This window comes from Bufo gargarizans, chromosome 6, assembly GCF_014858855.1.
Source record: "Bufo gargarizans isolate SCDJY-AF-19 chromosome 6, ASM1485885v1, whole genome shotgun sequence".
Taxonomy (NCBI): Eukaryota; Metazoa; Chordata; class Amphibia; order Anura; family Bufonidae; genus Bufo; species Bufo gargarizans.
Window position 1 is genome coordinate 366,121,604 of NC_058085.1, and position 17,867 is coordinate 366,139,470.

The 17,867-nt window shown below is 46.2% G+C and overlaps 1 protein-coding gene across 1 annotated transcript in view; it reads right to left on the minus strand.

The window, feature by feature from the left end:
* The window catches only part of LOC122942239 (galectin-9-like), a gene marked incomplete at its 3' end in the record, with an annotated part of 42,187 nt that overhangs the window by 704 nt on the left and 23,616 nt on the right, over positions 1-17,867 (minus strand). Inside the window, exons 7-9 of the mRNA XM_044299742.1 lie at positions 17,598-17,799; positions 6,632-6,751; positions 6,519-6,563 (exon numbers count right to left, since the gene is read on the minus strand). Coding sequence (XP_044155677.1) covers positions 6,519-6,563; positions 6,632-6,751; positions 17,598-17,799 — 367 coding nt within the window. The remainder of the gene's footprint in view (positions 1-6,518; positions 6,564-6,631; positions 6,752-17,597; positions 17,800-17,867) is intronic.

The following is a 17,867-nucleotide window of genomic DNA, read 5'->3' on the forward strand; positions in this document are numbered from 1 at the left end:
GGCCCAGATTCAGGTAGATTTGCCCATTACTTACACCTGAGCCGCTCAGCTGAATTTCTCTGCGCTGGAGCAATTTTGCCAAATTGCCACCTGATTCAGGAATCGTTTGTTCATTTAATTTGCTCCTGTTTAAGGCAAAGCTGAGGGCGCAAGGCCGTGCAAGTCAAAGTGGGTGTGCCCCTATGTAAATGAGGAATTTTCGGCTCAGCAGAGGTTTGCTAGCATAATTTCAGGGCAAATCCTGCTCAGCTGCTTGCACTGAGCAAATAAATAGGAGCAGACTTGCGCAGGTTCTTTGCTGAATTTCATCCTGCTTTTTCCTACCCCCCCCCCATAGCAAGGAAATTCAGCCCTTTTGCAAGACATGGCACCTCCCAAAGGGACCAAAATAAGGAAGGCCAACTTTGTGGCTGCAGAGATGGACATCCTGATTGCTGCACTCCAGCAGCATAAGGAAGTCCTATATGGTGCCCAGCGGGCAAACACCACCATTGCCCAAAGGAGGGCTATATATGAAGCCATTGCCCTGGACATCAATGCCCTGGGTAATGAAGTGCGTACCTGGGATGACATCCAGAAGAAATTAAATGATATGAGGCGCAGGGTCCGTGAAAAACTGGCTCTTATCAGGAAGCATACCGGTGGCACGGGAGGTGGTCCGCGATGTATGATCCGGCTCAATCAGGAGGAGCAGCTTATTGCACAAACGTTCGTGCAGGAGCAGGTGGAGGGACTTGAAGGGTACGACTCCACTGTTGGGAACTTGGGGACTGGTAAGTTATTTTTCTTTCATATCTGCTGTGCATCATGGGAGGGGGTACAAGTGAACATATGAGAAGTGTGTTGCACCAGCAAAATATGTCGTTTTGGTGTCATCCACAGGTGGTGATGAGGAAGAAGAAGCTGGGCCGTCTTCGGCTGCGGCTCGACCCAGCCCATCCAGACCAGAGCCAGGGGTCCAGTCAGGCCCCATGGACATTCTGGCTATGCTGGTCCAGGAGGAGATCATACCGGGGCCAAGTATGGAGGAGCAAGTGGTATTGGAGGAGGATTCCTTTTTCCTCATCCAGGAGGACTCTGGCTCCCTCCAGGAGGATACCACCATCCCTGTGCAACCCACCACCCCCCCCGCCCAGCACGTCATCCCCCTCCAGGGCAAGCCCCTCCAGGGCAAGCCCCTCCCTTGTGGACCCCTCCCCTTCTCCCTCTGTCCGTGGCCGAGCCTCTCCTCCCAGGAAGGCTCTGTCCAAAACGAGGCATATATCCTCCAGCCTCCGTGACGGTCTGCTGGAGGAGCAGGCCCTGCAGACCCGCCATATAGGGGCCATGGTGGGAGAGGTGCGTCGTCTGGCGGACAGCATGGCATCCACCTCCACCTCTATGCAGCATGCCCTCACCCTGCATGAGGACCGGGACAAACATGTGGCACAGAGCCTGGGGGAAATTAGTGGCAACTCTAAGGCCATAGTCACCTGCTTGGTGGCTCTGGAGACCACACCAGCTTTGTTAAGCAGGATGACAGCTGCGGTGGAGGCCAATACCGCTGCTGTGCAGGCCAACACCGCTGCAGTGCAGGAGGAGGCGAGAGTTACCCGCCGGCATCAGCGGGATACCACCACCCGCCAAATGCGGATGTTGGCCCAGACCAACACCATCCTTGCCCGCCTGGCCAACGCCATGGAGGGCATGCAGCCACCACCTGCAAGGAGTGTGGAAGTAGGGGTTGATGCTCCTCCCCCCCCTCCTCCCCCCACCCCTCCATCCCCACCCCATGCCTCCTCCGCACCACGGAGATTGAGGAGCCAGAGCCGGGGCACCCTTGGCCCAAAGAAAAAAACAAAAAAATAATTTTATGTCCACATTTTTTTGCTCAACACAATATGATTTTTTTATTATTTTTCGATATGCTCAGGGTATGAGATTATTTTTTTTTTATATGCTCAGGATATGAGTTTTTAGATTTATTTGTAGTCCCTACACACGGTGAGGAGTGTATACTACAGTGTGACTGGTGTGTGAATGGGGGGGGGGGGGGGGGGGGTGGCACACCTGCTGGAAAAGGGGTGTCACCCTCTGCCATGTGAAAGGTGTATGAATGGACAGCAACATAATTGGAGCCTTGACGCGGCGTTGCTGCTCCCTAATACCATGGGGTATTGTTGGGTCTAATCCAATTGGGGGTGCATGTGTCGGGTGTGTGCTAGGGACTACAGTGGTGTACATACATGCATTATACTTGTGACAAGATCAGGGTGTGTTTAATGTGCAAAGAGACGTTCCACAAGACCATTCCGGATTGCTCTTCCCTCCGAAGATCCGGTAGTGTTTCTTGGGGGGGGGGGGGGTTGCGTGGTTCGGGGGTAAGGTCATTGCGTAGCTCAATGTGCATGCCCCTTCTTTGAGCTAAATTGTGGAGAATACTACATGCCCCTACGATTTGGCATACAAAGTTGGGTGAATACAATAGGGTCCCCCCTGATTTATCCAGACATCTGAATCGAGATTTAAGGATGCCAAATGTGCGCTCCACCACCGCACGGGTACGTGCATGGGCTTCGTTATATCTTTCCTCTCCTGGTGTTTGAGGGTTACGAAATGGGGTCATCATGTGAGGTCCCAGGGCATAGGCAGAGTCACCTGGAAGGGAAAAGACAGGAGGATGTTAGTCGTGCATGTGCCCCTTGTGATGTGTGCATCATGGGGGGGGGGGGCAGTCATACCTGACACCCATGTCACTCACCAATCAGCCAGCTGTCTCCATACATGTTCTGGTCAAACTCGGTTGGGATGGGGCTGTGTCGGTAAATAAAACTGTCATGGCTTGACCCTGGGTGTTTGGCACGGACATGCCATATGAGGCCATGTGCATCCACAATCATCTGCACATTTATCGAATGCCAATGTTTCCTGTTGCAGTAGATATGCTCGAGGTGCCGGGGGGGGGGGGGGGGCGTAGTGCCACATGGGTACAATCTATTGCACCCACAGTGCGTGGAAATCTGGCTAATAAATAAAAATCACTGATTGCCTTCTGCCGCACGTCAGCCGTGGTTGGTTTGATAAATTGTGTGCCCATTCGTCTGAGTATTGCAGGGATCACTTGGTGCACACACCTGCTCATGCTGGATTGGGACATCCCCGCCACCACTCCACCTGTGCGCTGAAATGAGCCAGTTGCCAAAAAATGAAGGGTTGCCACTACCTTCACCAGTGGCTGCACTGCCTGTCCCCGATGGGTCGGGCTGCTGATGTCATCCTGCAGGATTGTTACCAACTCAAGGATGACTTCAGGGCTAAAGCGAAACATGCGATACACCTCAGTATCAGTCATCTGAAAAAGGTTGTAGCGCCCTCTGTAAATCCTCTCCCGTGCCCTCCTACGAGTCGGCTCAGTCAATAGAATATCAAGAACCATAGCTGCCCCTGGCATGTTGGTGCACAGATGTGAGGTCCCGAAAATGTGGGTGCTCTGCTTGTTCAGATCGTCTGTCTAGGTGCTGCTGAAGTTGCGCGCTCCTTCAGATGACATTTGGCCATCTTTTGTTAACTTGTCCCTGCTTTTAACAGGAGCAAGTTTGCCCAGGGAAAAAAGCTTGCACGCTTTCAGCGCAAGATGCGCATCACACGCGCATGTTTCTGAATCATCGGCAGTACCTAATTTGCATATTCGCTGAGGGAATTTCATGAAGGCGCAACTTACACCCCGCGCAAAATTGCACGAAAATTGCGCAGGAACAGCTAGGCTGCGTGCGCGGGAAAATGGCCGCATTTCAGGCTTAACTGGTTTACAGAATCAGCCGCAAATTTGCATAGGAGCAAATCAGTACTTGCGCGGCGCAAATCACACTTGTTCCCGCGCAAGTGCTTCTTGAATCTGGGCCGTATGTGTGTGTATGGCTATAAGCGAGCATATGTGCATGTGCCATAGTAGGAGCGTCGTCTTTTGTGGTTTTGTTGTGATGATTATAAGGATTTTTGCCCATTTTTCCCAAAAATGTGCAAAAATTTGGGAAAAACACACCGTAAAACCTTTGAATAAATGCAACTTATGAATGTGTGGAGGATAACAACAAACAGTCTTGTACTGGACACCATCCAACCTAAGACCAGATGTAGATGTAATCCAGAAATGTGTCACTAAAAACAAGACACCTGCTTGATGTGAGGCTGGGGAACGAGAATGACGCACAATGTAGTCACCCAGGATCCCGGCATTATGGGGCGACAGCTCTAATTTGGAATAGGAGGCCTATTTTAAGTGAGGGTTTCCAAAAGTTGCACCTTATCCTTATTGATAAAGACTTGATTAGACCTGTCCACTCTGCACCTGTAGAAAGCATCTAAATTGGACCACATTACTTCAACACAGACATGGCGCATTATGGAGCTGATCCACAGCACATGGTCTACCTCTGAGCTGAGTTTCTTACTGCAAAATGGGAAGCCAAGGAAATGGTGCTACAATATCATATTCAAAAACTACAGCCATGCCAGCTCTATTGGAAACTGAACAGGGTTGCATACGAAGAGGGAGCTGCTTGAGTAAGAGAGGCCCAGTCAGAAAATGTGCTGTGGGTCCCATCGCCGTGTCCAAAAATGCCCATACTATTAAAATTTAAAAATACCCATCTCATTCGGGGAATGGTGTTAGTGGAAAACAAAAATCAAAATGTCGCCATTGCTTCATCGCTTAACTTACCTAAATTTTTTTTAATAAAATGTGATCAAAAAGTGAAACACACTGCAAAATGGTGTTAAAAAAAAAAACTACAGACCATCCTACAAAATATGAGTCCTCGCACAGCTCGGTAAACATAAATATGAAAAAGTTATGGGGGTCAGAATAGAGGTAAAAAAATATATTTTTGTTCAAAGTTTAGATTCTTTTCCCTACTATTAAAACACCCCAAAAAAATATACAAATGTGGTATCTTTTTAATTAGCCTTGAGGGAATCGACCATCGGATCATAGATCTGAAATTAATTTACTCAAAAACTCAAATGCTGTTTCCGTACAGAGTTAAAATGTATTGGCTCCGTGGAGCCAAACTTTGTGCGGAATTTTGGTGAATTACTACGGTATTCCAATTGTTGTATTTAAAAACATTTTAAAATAGGAATCTAAAGTGTCAGCCAGTACCAAAGCCCACTTAGGATTCCTATTTTAAAATGAATTTAAATACGCAGATATGAATACAGTATTAATTTGCTAAAGTCTCGCACGACTTCGGGCAAGATGAAGTTTGTCTACATGGAGTGAATACATTTTAACCCTGTATGAAAACAGCATTAAAAATGAAGTTTTTGAACAATTCGGCTTCAGATCTGTGATCCAAAGGTCGATTCGCTCAAGCCTACTTGTAATCAATCTGACCCAGAGAATGAAGGGCGCGCGTCAGTTTTGCCGCATAGGGAATGCTGTAGGGACAAAACCCGTAAAACTGTGGTGGAATTGCAGTTAATTTTTCCAATTCCCATTTTGCATTTTGTTTACCACTTCCCACTATGTTGCATGCTATATTAAATGGCGGCATTGGAAAGTACAATTTGTCCTGCAAAAAACAACCCCTGACACTGCTATATGGACGGAAAAATAAAGACAGGGAAGAAAAATGAAAACGCAAAAAATAAAAATCCTCTGGTGTTCACGGGGTCTTAATGGAGAGTTCACATCTCTGTTCCATTATCTCTGTCAGAAGAACTGAAAAAAATAACTGAATCCTGTAAAAAAAAAATTATATATAAGGATCCTGTTGAACATTTGGCATCCTTTTCAGCCGTTTCCATCTGAGATCAGTTTTTTTTTTATAGACGGAAAAAAATACTGCATGCTAAAAAAAAAATCTTAGACGAAAATGACTCCAATGCCTCGATGCCAAATGTGTAATATGATCCGTTTTTTTTTTTTTTTACAGGATCCTGTTTTTAAATGTATTATTATCTGTGATTTGTATGTTTTCTGCACCTTAGACTTGGATATTGTCATCTATTGCCACCTTACAAACTAGCAATTTGGCCAGACATCCGAGGAAGCTGTGTTTTAGATCAGGCGTATAAAGTACGCCTAGATAGGAGCGGGGATGAGATGTGACTTTTTTGTGACATTTAGAAAATTTAGATAAGTCGAAACACATAAATGAGCCATAATCCTGGTTTAATCTGACATTCTTGTCTCAAAAATGGAATTTATAAGGAATTAGTGAAGAGACACAAAAGTCGTAAAAAACCCGTGGCAACAATGTACTTTTATAGACAAAAAAAACTGGCGTACCTGGCTTCATAAATGAGCCCCTATGTGTGTATATAGTAACATGTTTTAAGCCATTTTGAAAATAACCATTCTGCTACAGGGGTTGTAAGTCAAGTAAAACCAGTGATCATTTAGAGTGTGTTGAGAGGAACCAGGAAAGGGAGACCGGCTGTGACCTGGAGCGGTGAGGAGAGTTTCACTTATTTTTTATTTATTTTTTTTAGTCCATTTTGACCCCATGAAAAATCCACTTAATGGTTAAACTTACCTTTGGGATGTGTTCACCTTGGAAATAAAGATGATGGAATCCAGACTAGAAAAGAATGACAGACTGTTACTTCTGAATAATGCACTACACTTGACCGTACAATGTTGGCTTACCGCTTCTGCTTGTATCTCAACTCTATTTAGGATAACACAGCCCATTATTGCTAAAGTGTTGACCTGGTTCAGAGGAATTTTGTAATTGTAATCCAAAAAGTAATTTCCATTCACATAAACCTGGAAGAGAGAACCATTTTAGAAGAAGGAAGAGGCTAAGTGGGATCAACAAAATAGTCACGGACGTTTCTGTAATTGTATCTGAAAGGAAGAAATATGGCAGTCCAAACTGAATTCCCAATTCTATGGCATGTTCTGCCACAAACACTGTGGAACAGAGATGCAGAAGAGGCCATACCATGTTGGAGCATGAGAGTGCATAGGTGCTGAGTTTCCCAAGTGGGGAGAACTTAAAAGGAACCCGTCATCAACGTTATGCCAACCTCACTGAGGGCAACATAAAATAGTAACAGAAATGCTGATTTTAGCGGGGTGTAACTCATGAGCTAAAGGTAAGTGGTTGCCGAGAACCAGCATCATAATCATTGCAGCCCAGGCCTGGAAAAAGAGTCAAATCTACCTGAGTCCTGGTTATTCATAATCTCCTGCTCTCCCCCCGTTCATCTGCTGATGACTGACAGTTCTCTCCTAGAGAGAAAGGGAGAAAACTAGGTAGAAGACTGTCAGTCACCAGCAGGTGTGCGGGAGAACAGGACTTCATGAATAACCATGAGGTGGCCATGACTCTATTCAATGCCCAGTCTGCAATGAATGTGATGTTGGTTCTTGGCAACCACTTACTTTTAACCTTTAAATGACAGACCGCTGAAATCAACTCACCTGTCTCTACTTTATGCTGCCGTTAGTATGGGCAGCATAAAGTTGATGACAGGTTCCCTTTTAGTGTAGGGGTTGGTAGCCTCCAAATCCCATACTGGTAAAAAAAAAGGTAGAGGCACTGCCACCATGTGTGTAAGTGACCCACAAGGAATTTGTCCAGGGACTGCTTATATGTTAGTCCTATTCCCATGTGTGCATTGCATCCTGAGCAGAAGGGCTCAGACCAGGTGAGTGAGGTGTGCTCCTAAGTATCTAACCACTAAAGATAGCCAGTAGCTAGAGGATAACTGTGATAGCCGTTCAGTGAGTAGACATCTCCTATCAAGAAACTATTTGTGATATTCAAGCCCTGCTGCCTACAGTAGTGTGTGATGTATGCTGCCCAGTGAAGTTGAGCTTTAGTTCCAGAGAATTGTCTCTGCTCGACAAGTGAATGAGTTCGTAACAAAGAGGGTTCGACCAGACAAAACCGAATCTTTTCAGGTTTGCTTCAGACGAATCCAATAAAATGGCACAAAGCAACATTTTACTGCACGTGTTGGGAAAAAGCATGGGGTAGAAAGTAGAAGGATGCTCACATTACCCAGACAGATAGCATGGATGAGCCAATCAGTGCTGCAGCAGGCATTGAGTTGCCCTTGTAGAATGGGCAGAACGTCATTCTGTGTTGGGCTGTGAATGAGGGTGGATGGGTCTATGCAGCGTCTGACAGAAAATGATCTGAGGGACAGCGAAGGGTAAGACTAGAAAGAAGAAGAACTGTGTAGAATAGGGAAAGGCAGGGAGAGCTGTCAGCCAGGTAGAGAGAAGTGAGGAGCTGGGGCTAGGTCTGTCTGGCAGTGCCTTCTAACTGCAATTACTGGCTTATGACACAGCTGCAGCTGCTGAAGAACCTCAAAAGCAGCTACATGCAAAAACATTTTTGTTTTCACCCAATTTCTGGTGGGAGGCGGAGGAAGAAGCTCAAACAATGAAACAACACATGTAAAACATCTCCTGACAGTTTAATTATTATTATATTATTATTTTTTTTGGTGTGGGGAAATAGCTATACATGTGTGCAACATGTGTGTTACAATACAAAAGGTAGTGTTTTAAATCTCTGAATGAAAACATGAAATACTAGTCCAAAATCTGTGTCATGGCATCTCCAGACAGTTTTTGTGAAAAATTGCAATACAAGCAAGGGCGTAGCTCTGTTGCTGGGGTGCACCTAGCCTTTTGGCTGCCTGAGGCTAAAGTTGAACTGGCAGCTTCCCATGCAAAATTTTCAACCCAACCCCTTCCCTCTAGCTCTACTGTTAAAGACATACTTGGAAAACATTGCATGCAGCGCTACAAATGTACAGGCTAATGCAGTGCCACATACCTCTTACATCCAGTGATGTCTCCTCTGATGTAGATGTTCTCTTTCCTCATCTTCTCCATTCAGACCAGACCGCCATGATGATTTCTTTCTGACAACTCTTGCCTTTGTGGAGTTTGCTAAGCAGACATCTTAGTTTACTACGTTCCCAACATCCTCCCATCTTCTGAACAACTCATCCTGCCACCCCCCCCCAATACTGTGCCTATGGTGCTTCCCAATACTATACTGCAGAAATAGATAATCCTCCCTGAAAATACTAGTATCACGCAGATAATGTGTAATGACCGGTGTCACGCACAGGGAGGAAAACAGGGAAAGCCCTGCCCAAGGGAGAGGGAAAGGTGGTGACCCCTAACTCACCTTGCGGCTGGCACCTGACTGCCCTGACGTCCCTAGACGGGTTCCTCACCCGTGCGGCGATCACGTGCCTAAACCCTGGCTTTCCCTGAAATGAGCCCTAGATAGTGAACGGGCCGGTGGGATCGCTAGTCCGCACCACTGCACTAAGAGGGAAACACCAGGGAGAGGACAGACAAATACAGACAAACACAAACACCCAGGTGGACGACCACAGCAGTCCACAAAGGTCCAACAGGGATCCGGAGGGTAGCGTTCTGAATCAACAGTCAGAGAACGCAGCAACACAGCTCCAGTGGGTCAGGATAGATGTCCAGGCAGGAAGCTCTATCTCTGGCAACCAGAGAAGTGTGAGAGGGGAATATAAGGAGGTTTGGGAGTGCTGGACAAGGAACAGCTGAGGAGAAGGAGCTACGGATCCCTGAGTGAGCCAAAAGGGTTTGCAAAGCAAACTCAGAAAGCTACCATAAGGAAAACAGCCCTATCTTAAATAGAGCGTGCAGCCAACCGCTGCGACTTCCTGACCCCGGGTATAACGGAGTCAGGCGTGGTTCTCGATACCCTCGTGACAGTACCCCCCTCTCTACGAGGGGCCTCCGGACACTCAGGACCAGGTCTCTCAGGATGAGAGGCATGAAAAACCCGAACTAACCTGTCGGCGTTTACCTCAGACGCAGGAACCCACATTCTTTCCTCGGGACCGTAACCTCTCCAATGCACCAGATATTGAAGAGAGCGGCGGACCCGACGAGAATTAACAATTTTGGATATCTGAAATTCTAGATTACCATCCACGACAACAGGAGGGGGTGGCAGCGGTGATGGTTCTAGAGGTGGAACATATTTTTTGAGTAACGACTTATGAAAAACATTATGAATTTTAAAAGTCTGAGGTAACTCCAGGCGAAAAGCCACGGGGTTGATGATGGCTACAATTTTGTAAGGGCCAATAAACCTAGGACCCAGTTTCCAAGAGGGAACCTTCAATTTAATATTCCTAGTAGACAACCACACATAGTCATTCACTCCTAGGTCCGGACCTGGCGACCGTCTCTTATCAGCCATGCATTTGTATTTACCTCCCATATTTTTCAAGTTAGCTTGCACCTTCTGCCATACCGATGAAAGAGATGACGAAAAACGTTCCTCTTCGGGAACCCCAGAAGACCCCCCCTCTTTGAAAGTACAGAATTGGGGATGAAAACCATATGCACCAAGAAATGGTGACTTGCCAGTGGATTCCTGACGACGATTATTTATGGCAAACTCAGCTAACGGTAAATATGATGACCACAACTCTTGGTTTTCAGACACAAAACATCTTAGATATGTCTCAAGGTTTTGGTTGGTACGCTCAGTCTGTCCATTCGACTGAGGATGGAAAGCTGAGGAAAAGGACAAGTGTACCCCCAAACGGGAACAAAAAGCTTTCCAAAATTTAGAAATAAACTGGGTACCCCGATCCGAAACAACATCGGAGGGGACCCCGTGAAGCTTCACGATTTCACTGACGAATACCTGAGCAAGAGTCTTAGCATTAGGTAGTGCGGGTAACGCAATGAAGTGTACCATTTTGCTAAACCTGTCCACTACTACCAAAATAACTGTTTTACCCGCAGACAAAGGTAAGTCAGTGATAAAATCCATTGACAGATGTGTCCACGGTCTATTGGGAATGACGAGTGGTAATAGAGACCCTGCAGGACGTGTATGTGAAACTTTTGCGCGCGCACAGGTAGAACAAGAAGACACAAAATCCAATACATCCTGACGCAACCTTGGCCACCAAAAACGACGAGACAATAGCTCCAAGGTTGCTTTACTACCCGGGTGCCCAGCAAGTGCCGAATTATGATGTTCCTTTAATAATTCGAAACGTAGGTTCAACGGTACAAACAATTTCTCTGAGGGGCAAGAGACCGGGGCGTCCCCCTGGGCCTCTAACACCTTCCCCTCCAAAACAGAGTGTACCGCAGAGACAACCACTCCTCTTTGTAGAATGGGCACCGGATCACTCACATTACCCCCTCCAGGGAAACAACGAGATAGTGCATCAGCCTTGGTGTTCTTTGCCCCAGGACGATAGGTAATCACAAAGTTAAACCTGGTAAAAAATAGCGACCACCTAGCCTGTCTAGGGGTGAGACGCTTAGCTGATTCGAGGTACAGGAGATTTTTGTGGTCCGTAATCACAGTGACGGGGTGGACTGCCCCCTCTAAGAAGTGACGCCACTCCTCAAACGCAAGTTTAATAGCTAATAGTTCCCTATTGCCAATATCGTAGTTCTTTTCTGCTGCAGATAGTTTTTTCGAAAAGAAAGCACAAGGACGCCATTTGCCAGGAGACGGACCCTGAGACAGCACCGCCCCCACTCCCACCTCTGACGCATCGACTTCAACAATAAAAGGCTGAGAGACATCAGGTTGGACTAGTACAGGTGCTGAGGTAAACCTCTCTTTTAGAGAGGAAAAAGCAACTTTAGCGGCGTCAGACCATTTAGAAAAATCAGACCCCTTCCTAGTCATGTCAGTAAGCGGTTTTACAATAAGTGAATAATTTTTAATGAATTTCCTATAGAAATTCGCGAAGCCCAAGAACCGTTGTAGTGCTTTGAGGTTCTCAGGAAGATCCCAATCTAAAATTGCCTGGACCTTCCTAGGATCCATACGGAAACCTGAAGCAGATAAAAAATAACCCAGGAATTGTATTTCCTGAACGGCGAAGACACATTTTTCAATCTTAGCATATAATTCATTCGTCCGTAGGACCTGCAGTACTTGTCTGACATGCACCTCATGTGTTTTCAGATCAGACGAATAAATTAAAATATCATCTAGGTATATTACCACAAACCTGCCGATTAGATGACTAAAAATGTCATTAACGAAATGTTGAAAGACGGCAGGAGCATTGGTCAGACCGAAAGGCATAACTAGATTTTCATAATGCCCCTCAGGGGTGTTAAACGCTGTCTTCCACTCATCCCCCTCCTTAATACGAATCAGATTGTAGGCCCCCCTAAGATCAAGTTTGGAGAACCACCTAGCACCCGCAATCTGATTAAACAGGTCAGGAATGAGAGGAAGAGGGTATGGGTCTCGGATGGTTATCCGATTTAATTCGCGAAAATCCAAGCAAGGACGCAGGCCCCCATCTTTCTTTTTAACAAAGAAAAACCCTGCAGCCACGGGTGAAGAAGAGGGCCTGATGTGTCCCTTAGCCAAGCTCTCGGAGATATAATCTTTCATGGCTTGTCTCTCTGGACCCGAAAGATTATATAACCTGGTCTTGGGTAATTTTGCGCCGGGAATAAGGTTAACCGGGCAATCATAAGGACGATGAGGTGGTAACTTCTGACAACCCTTTTCAGAAAAAACATCCTCAAAATCAGAAATAAATGTAGGTAGGGTAGTTATGGAGGCGACTAAGCAATTGCTATTTAAGCAATTTTCTCTGCACTGCTCACTCCACTCCAATATCTCCCTGGCCTGCCAATCCACTACTGGATTGTGCGCTACCAACCAGGGAAGACCCAGCACCACCGGAGTGGGAAGCCCCTCCAGAACATAACCTGAAAGCATCTCGTTATGGTGGTCCCCTACCCGAAGGTGTAAATTATGAACAATGTGGGTGAGGTTTCTCTGAGACAGGGGAGCAGAATCAATAGCGAATATGGGAATGGGTCTCTGTAACGTACAGAGAGACAAACCCAAAGTGCGGGCAAAATGGGCATCTATCAAATTTACCCCTGCTCCACTGTCTAAAAAGAAAGAAATAGTCTCCGTCTTATCACCAAAAATAATAACCGCTGGCAACACAAATTGCGATGTACGTATGGAGGAGACGTATACCCCCCGGCTGACATCCTCCACACAGCCTGGGGTTAGTAGTTTTTCCGACGGTCTTTTGTTTCTGAGGAAAGAAGGACAGACATTAATGAAATGACCCCTCTCCCCACAAAAAAAACAAACCCCACGCCTACGGCGAGCCTCAGGAGGACGGACCTGACGAGTAGTTCCTCCTAGCTGCATAGGCTCGTCTAAGTCCGTACAGACTAACTGCTGCTTGGGAGGAGTTACCAATTTCTCCGGTTCTTTCAACCTGTCCCTAAGGCGTCTCTCTATACGGATAGAAAGGGACATAACCGCATCAAGGGAAAAGGGGGTCTCATATAATGCAAGCGCATCCTTAACCCTTTCGGATAACCCAGAGCAGAACTGACTCCTGAGAGCCGGGTCGTTCCATTGGGTATCCGTAGCCCACCTACGGAATTCAGAGCAATACTCCTCTACCGGCCGTTCTCCTTGTAAGAGTCTCCGTAATCTTGATTCAGCCAGTGCTACTCGGTCAGGGTCGTCATATATGAGACCCAAGGCCCCGAAAAACTCATCCACTGACCGAAGAGCCTGGGAATCAGTAGGTAAAGAGAACGCCCAGGACTGCGGGTCCCCCTGCAGCAGGGAAATAACAACCCCCACCCGCTGATCTTCATTACCAGAGGAGTAAGGGCGCAGTTTAAAATATAACTTACAGGCCTCACGGAATGTCAAAAACTTGTCCCTTCCCCCAGAAAATCTGTCAGGGAGAGGGACCTTGGGTTCCGCAACAACCTGGTTACCAGTAGCAACCGCTGGGCTTGCGGTCAGTTGTAATTGCTGCTGTTGCTGGAGGACCGACGCCTTCAATCCTACCACCTCCAAAGACAGGCCATGAAATTGTTTGGACAGAGCAGCAATTTGATCCATACTGGATTCTAAGTAGGTAAAAAAAAATTATTATTTTTTTAACCTACACAAAATAAGGGCCAGAGATAATGGAATGACCGGTGTCACGCACAGGGAGGAAAACAGGGAAAGCCCTGCCCAAGGGAGAGGGAAAGGTGGTGACCCCTAACTCACCTTGCGGCTGGCACCTGACTGCCCTGACGTCCCTAGACGGGTTCCTCACCCGTGCGGCGATCACGTGCCTAAACCCTGGCTTTCCCTGAAATGAGCCCTAGATAGTGAACGGGCCGGTGGGATCGCTAGTCCGCACCACTGCACTAAGAGGGAAACACCAGGGAGAGGACAGACAAATACAGACAAACACAAACACCCAGGTGGACGACCACAGCAGTCCACAAAGGTCCAACAGGGATCCGGAGGGTAGCGTTCTGAATCAACAGTCAGAGAACGCAGCAACACAGCTCCAGTGGGTCAGGATAGATGTCCAGGCAGGAAGCTCTATCTCTGGCAACCAGAGAAGTGTGAGAGGGGAATATAAGGAGGTTTGGGAGTGCTGGACAAGGAACAGCTGAGGAGAAGGAGCTACGGATCCCTGAGTGAGCCAAAAGGGTTTGCAAAGCAAACTCAGAAAGCTACCATAAGGAAAACAGCCCTATCTTAAATAGAGCGTGCAGCCAACCGCTGCGACTTCCTGACCCCGGGTATAACAAAGTCAGGCGTGGTTCTCGATACCCTCGTGACATAATGCCTCCTTCAATAATTATTGGCACACTGTGCCCTAAAAAATGACTGTGCATGGCAAATACTGCCCCTGACAATAATAGTGCCTTAAATATAGTGTCTCCAAAAGTAAATGTACTAAGCTAATACTGTGCCATCCCCCCCCCAGTAATACCAATAGAAATAATTATGTACCAGAGTGCACTTAGTGTTAAGTAATAATGCCCCCATTATGCCCATGCTAGTACAAAAATACACCCATATAATGTGTGCCAGTGCAAATCATGTCCCTTTATAATGTGCACCAATGCAAACAAATACCTCCTTATAATGTTTGCAAATAAGAAAATGCCCCCTTATGTGTGCCACTGCAAAAATGCCCCCTATAATGAATGCCAGTACAAAAATCCCCCTTCTGTGTGCCAGTACAAAAACATACTCCCTTCTAGGTGCCAGTACACAAAATACCCCCAGTAGAGCCAGTTGTGTCCATAGTGCTCCCCGTAATGTGTGCCAATACAAAAATAACCCCTTAGAATGTGTGCTGGTGCACAAATACCCCTTTATAATAATACAAAAATACCCACTTATAAGGTGTGCCAGGGAAAAAAATGTTCCTTACAATGCGTTCCAGTGCCAAAAATACCCCCTAATAATGTTTTCTAGTACAAAAATGCCCTCTTATAATGCTTGCAACTACAAAAATGCTCCCTTCTGTGTGCCAGTACAAACAATGCCCCCTTCTTGGTGCCAGTACAAAAAAAAAGAGTAGATCATATGTCCCCACAGTGCTCCACATAAGGTGTGATAGTACATAATTCCCCTATTTAGTGCCGCCAGCATAGTGCCAAACAAAAATGAATAACCTCAAATACTTACTTCCATGTGTCTGTCAGTAATGTGGTGCAGGCCTCTTCTGGCCTGTTTACTGGGCTGCATGCTCAGGTGGTGCAATGACGATTGCACATTGTGGCACCTGTGCCAGCCTCTAATAGGGTACAGGCACTAGGCCTGAAGCCGATCAGATGGAAAGGCGGTGCAGGGAGACATTGCTCCCATGCCCTGGATGCAGCATCTAACTGTATCTTCATCCTGAGGATACATAATTTTGTTCATATTTTGTTGTTTCCCCTCTGTCTTTTGTTACTAGGCCTCATGGAGACGCTGGTTCTTTCATATTGGAAGGAACAGGCCGTCTCAAGTCCAGACACTACTCCAGGGCTATTCAGGGTTTCCAGGGTCTTAGATTCCAGTGTATGAACATTCCTACCCTCTAGGTCCGAGTCAGGGCTAGGATTAGGGTTTCCATTGGTGGTGTCCGTTTATTTTTCCCTTGCCTTGAGGCCTAGTTCCTTTTCCCTTCCCTCCTGTTTTCGGTGTGGTGTTCCCTCCCACATCACTACGTGACATAAACATGCCAGACTTACGCCAAGCAGGCATTAATCTGCCTCCTCCACCTCATCCTCCTTAAACACCCTCCGATCCCAAACACCAGCAGAGCACAACGCTGCTCCTACTCCCCCCCCCCTTTTCCTTCCTATAACATGTGTCAAGTCAGGCGTTGACATCTAGTGTTGGACCTTGGAGAGAATAGCCACAAAGGTGAGCAGTTGCTAAAGTAGATAAAGCAGCAAACATCCCGCTAGCTGTCACATCATCCACTCCAATGACAAGGTGGTCAACAACCATAGCTGAAATAGCATGGCCGGCCTGAATCTGGAGGAAATAACACATGTTCCTGTGATGTTGCATGTCATTAAGCTAATAGTGCAACGTTTTTGAAAAAAGTACCCTGGCTTGCGCAACGTGCTGGCAATATCCAGTAGACTGTCCAAGCATTCGAGCCATTCTTACATGGCAAGTAGCGCACCCCTGGACTAGCAGCGACAGAATGGCCTGCCACTACACTGCTTAATATGCAATGTTCTAACTGGAATTCAACATTGCACTTACTAGAGCGTCTGTACGGACAATGGAAAGCCATGAATGATTTTGTCATGCACCAAACCGCTTCGGCAGCAGGGAGAAAGTGTTACTTCGAAGGTCAGTCAGTGGCAGATCACCCAAGAGGCCTGTTAGGTGCTGAAGCTCTTCGGACATGCCACAAAGTTTGTCAGCAGGGACAAATGCAGCATGAACAATTTCAAACCCATCATATTTTTCTTAGAAAATACGTTGTATACCAATTTTCAGAGCAATTGGAGCCAATTTGGTTTGGGTTAAATCGATTCGGGTCCGAACCAAAACTGTTCAAAAATTCTGAGAATCAAAACCAAGCCAAATATCAATCGTTTCGCTTAACTGTAGTCTCTGATTCTGCTTTCCCACCATTGGGAAACCTTTTAGAGCTCATGCACACAAGCAATCCTGCTTTCATGTTAGCTGGCATACATCTGTGTGCAACTGTGCATTAAAGAGGCTATCCCACAAAGATATGTGATTTATCATGTGACATATAATGGGGGATCAACCCTATGGAGACACTTGATCCGAAGAGGTGCTCTGGTCCCTCTTCTTGATGGAGCAGTAGTGTGCATTGTGGTCCACTTCTTCATTAACTTCATTAAGATTAGGATCACGGGAGTTCCCATTGGTTGGCCTCTGGTGATCCAACGGCCTCCCATATCCAGTAGAGTCACATTGAACCCTACATCACTGGCTTGCCTACTGAATACAGGAGGAGACAAAACAAGACGCTGATACACAGTTACAGTATGATCAGCCAGCCTGTACTGTTATTCAGAAGCAAATTTGCTTGGAAAGTACTTCATTGTGCTGACTCCTGTAAGTGTCTGTCTATATCATTGGAGGCGCATGTTAAAGGAGATCATTTTATAAGACAAATTATAAGATATCAAGCCTCACGTTAGCATGTAAAGTAATAAAAATATGTGTGTGGTAAACATTAGGGCTCACATCAAATCACAATCATGATATCCTAGAGAAAGGAGAAAATATTAAAAACTAGCATAAAAAAGAAAATAAATCAGATAATGTTGCTTTCCTTAAACCTACTTTATAAGACTCATCTGTAACTAGGAACCGGAGTTCGAAAGGTTTTTCCCTAGCAAATGGCATCTCGGACTTCGCTTCACTCTGCAGCCAAATGTTATTTTTCCTTCCATTGCTAATAACTTGTCCTTCCTCCAAACGAGGATTAAACTGGTAGGCAATATCACTCCTCTGTGCATCACCAGTCCGGAAATTCACATCAAACCTAAAAGGAAAAATTATCAGCCATCATGAATACAATAGTTTACAGATTAGAGGAACAGAACATGTTCA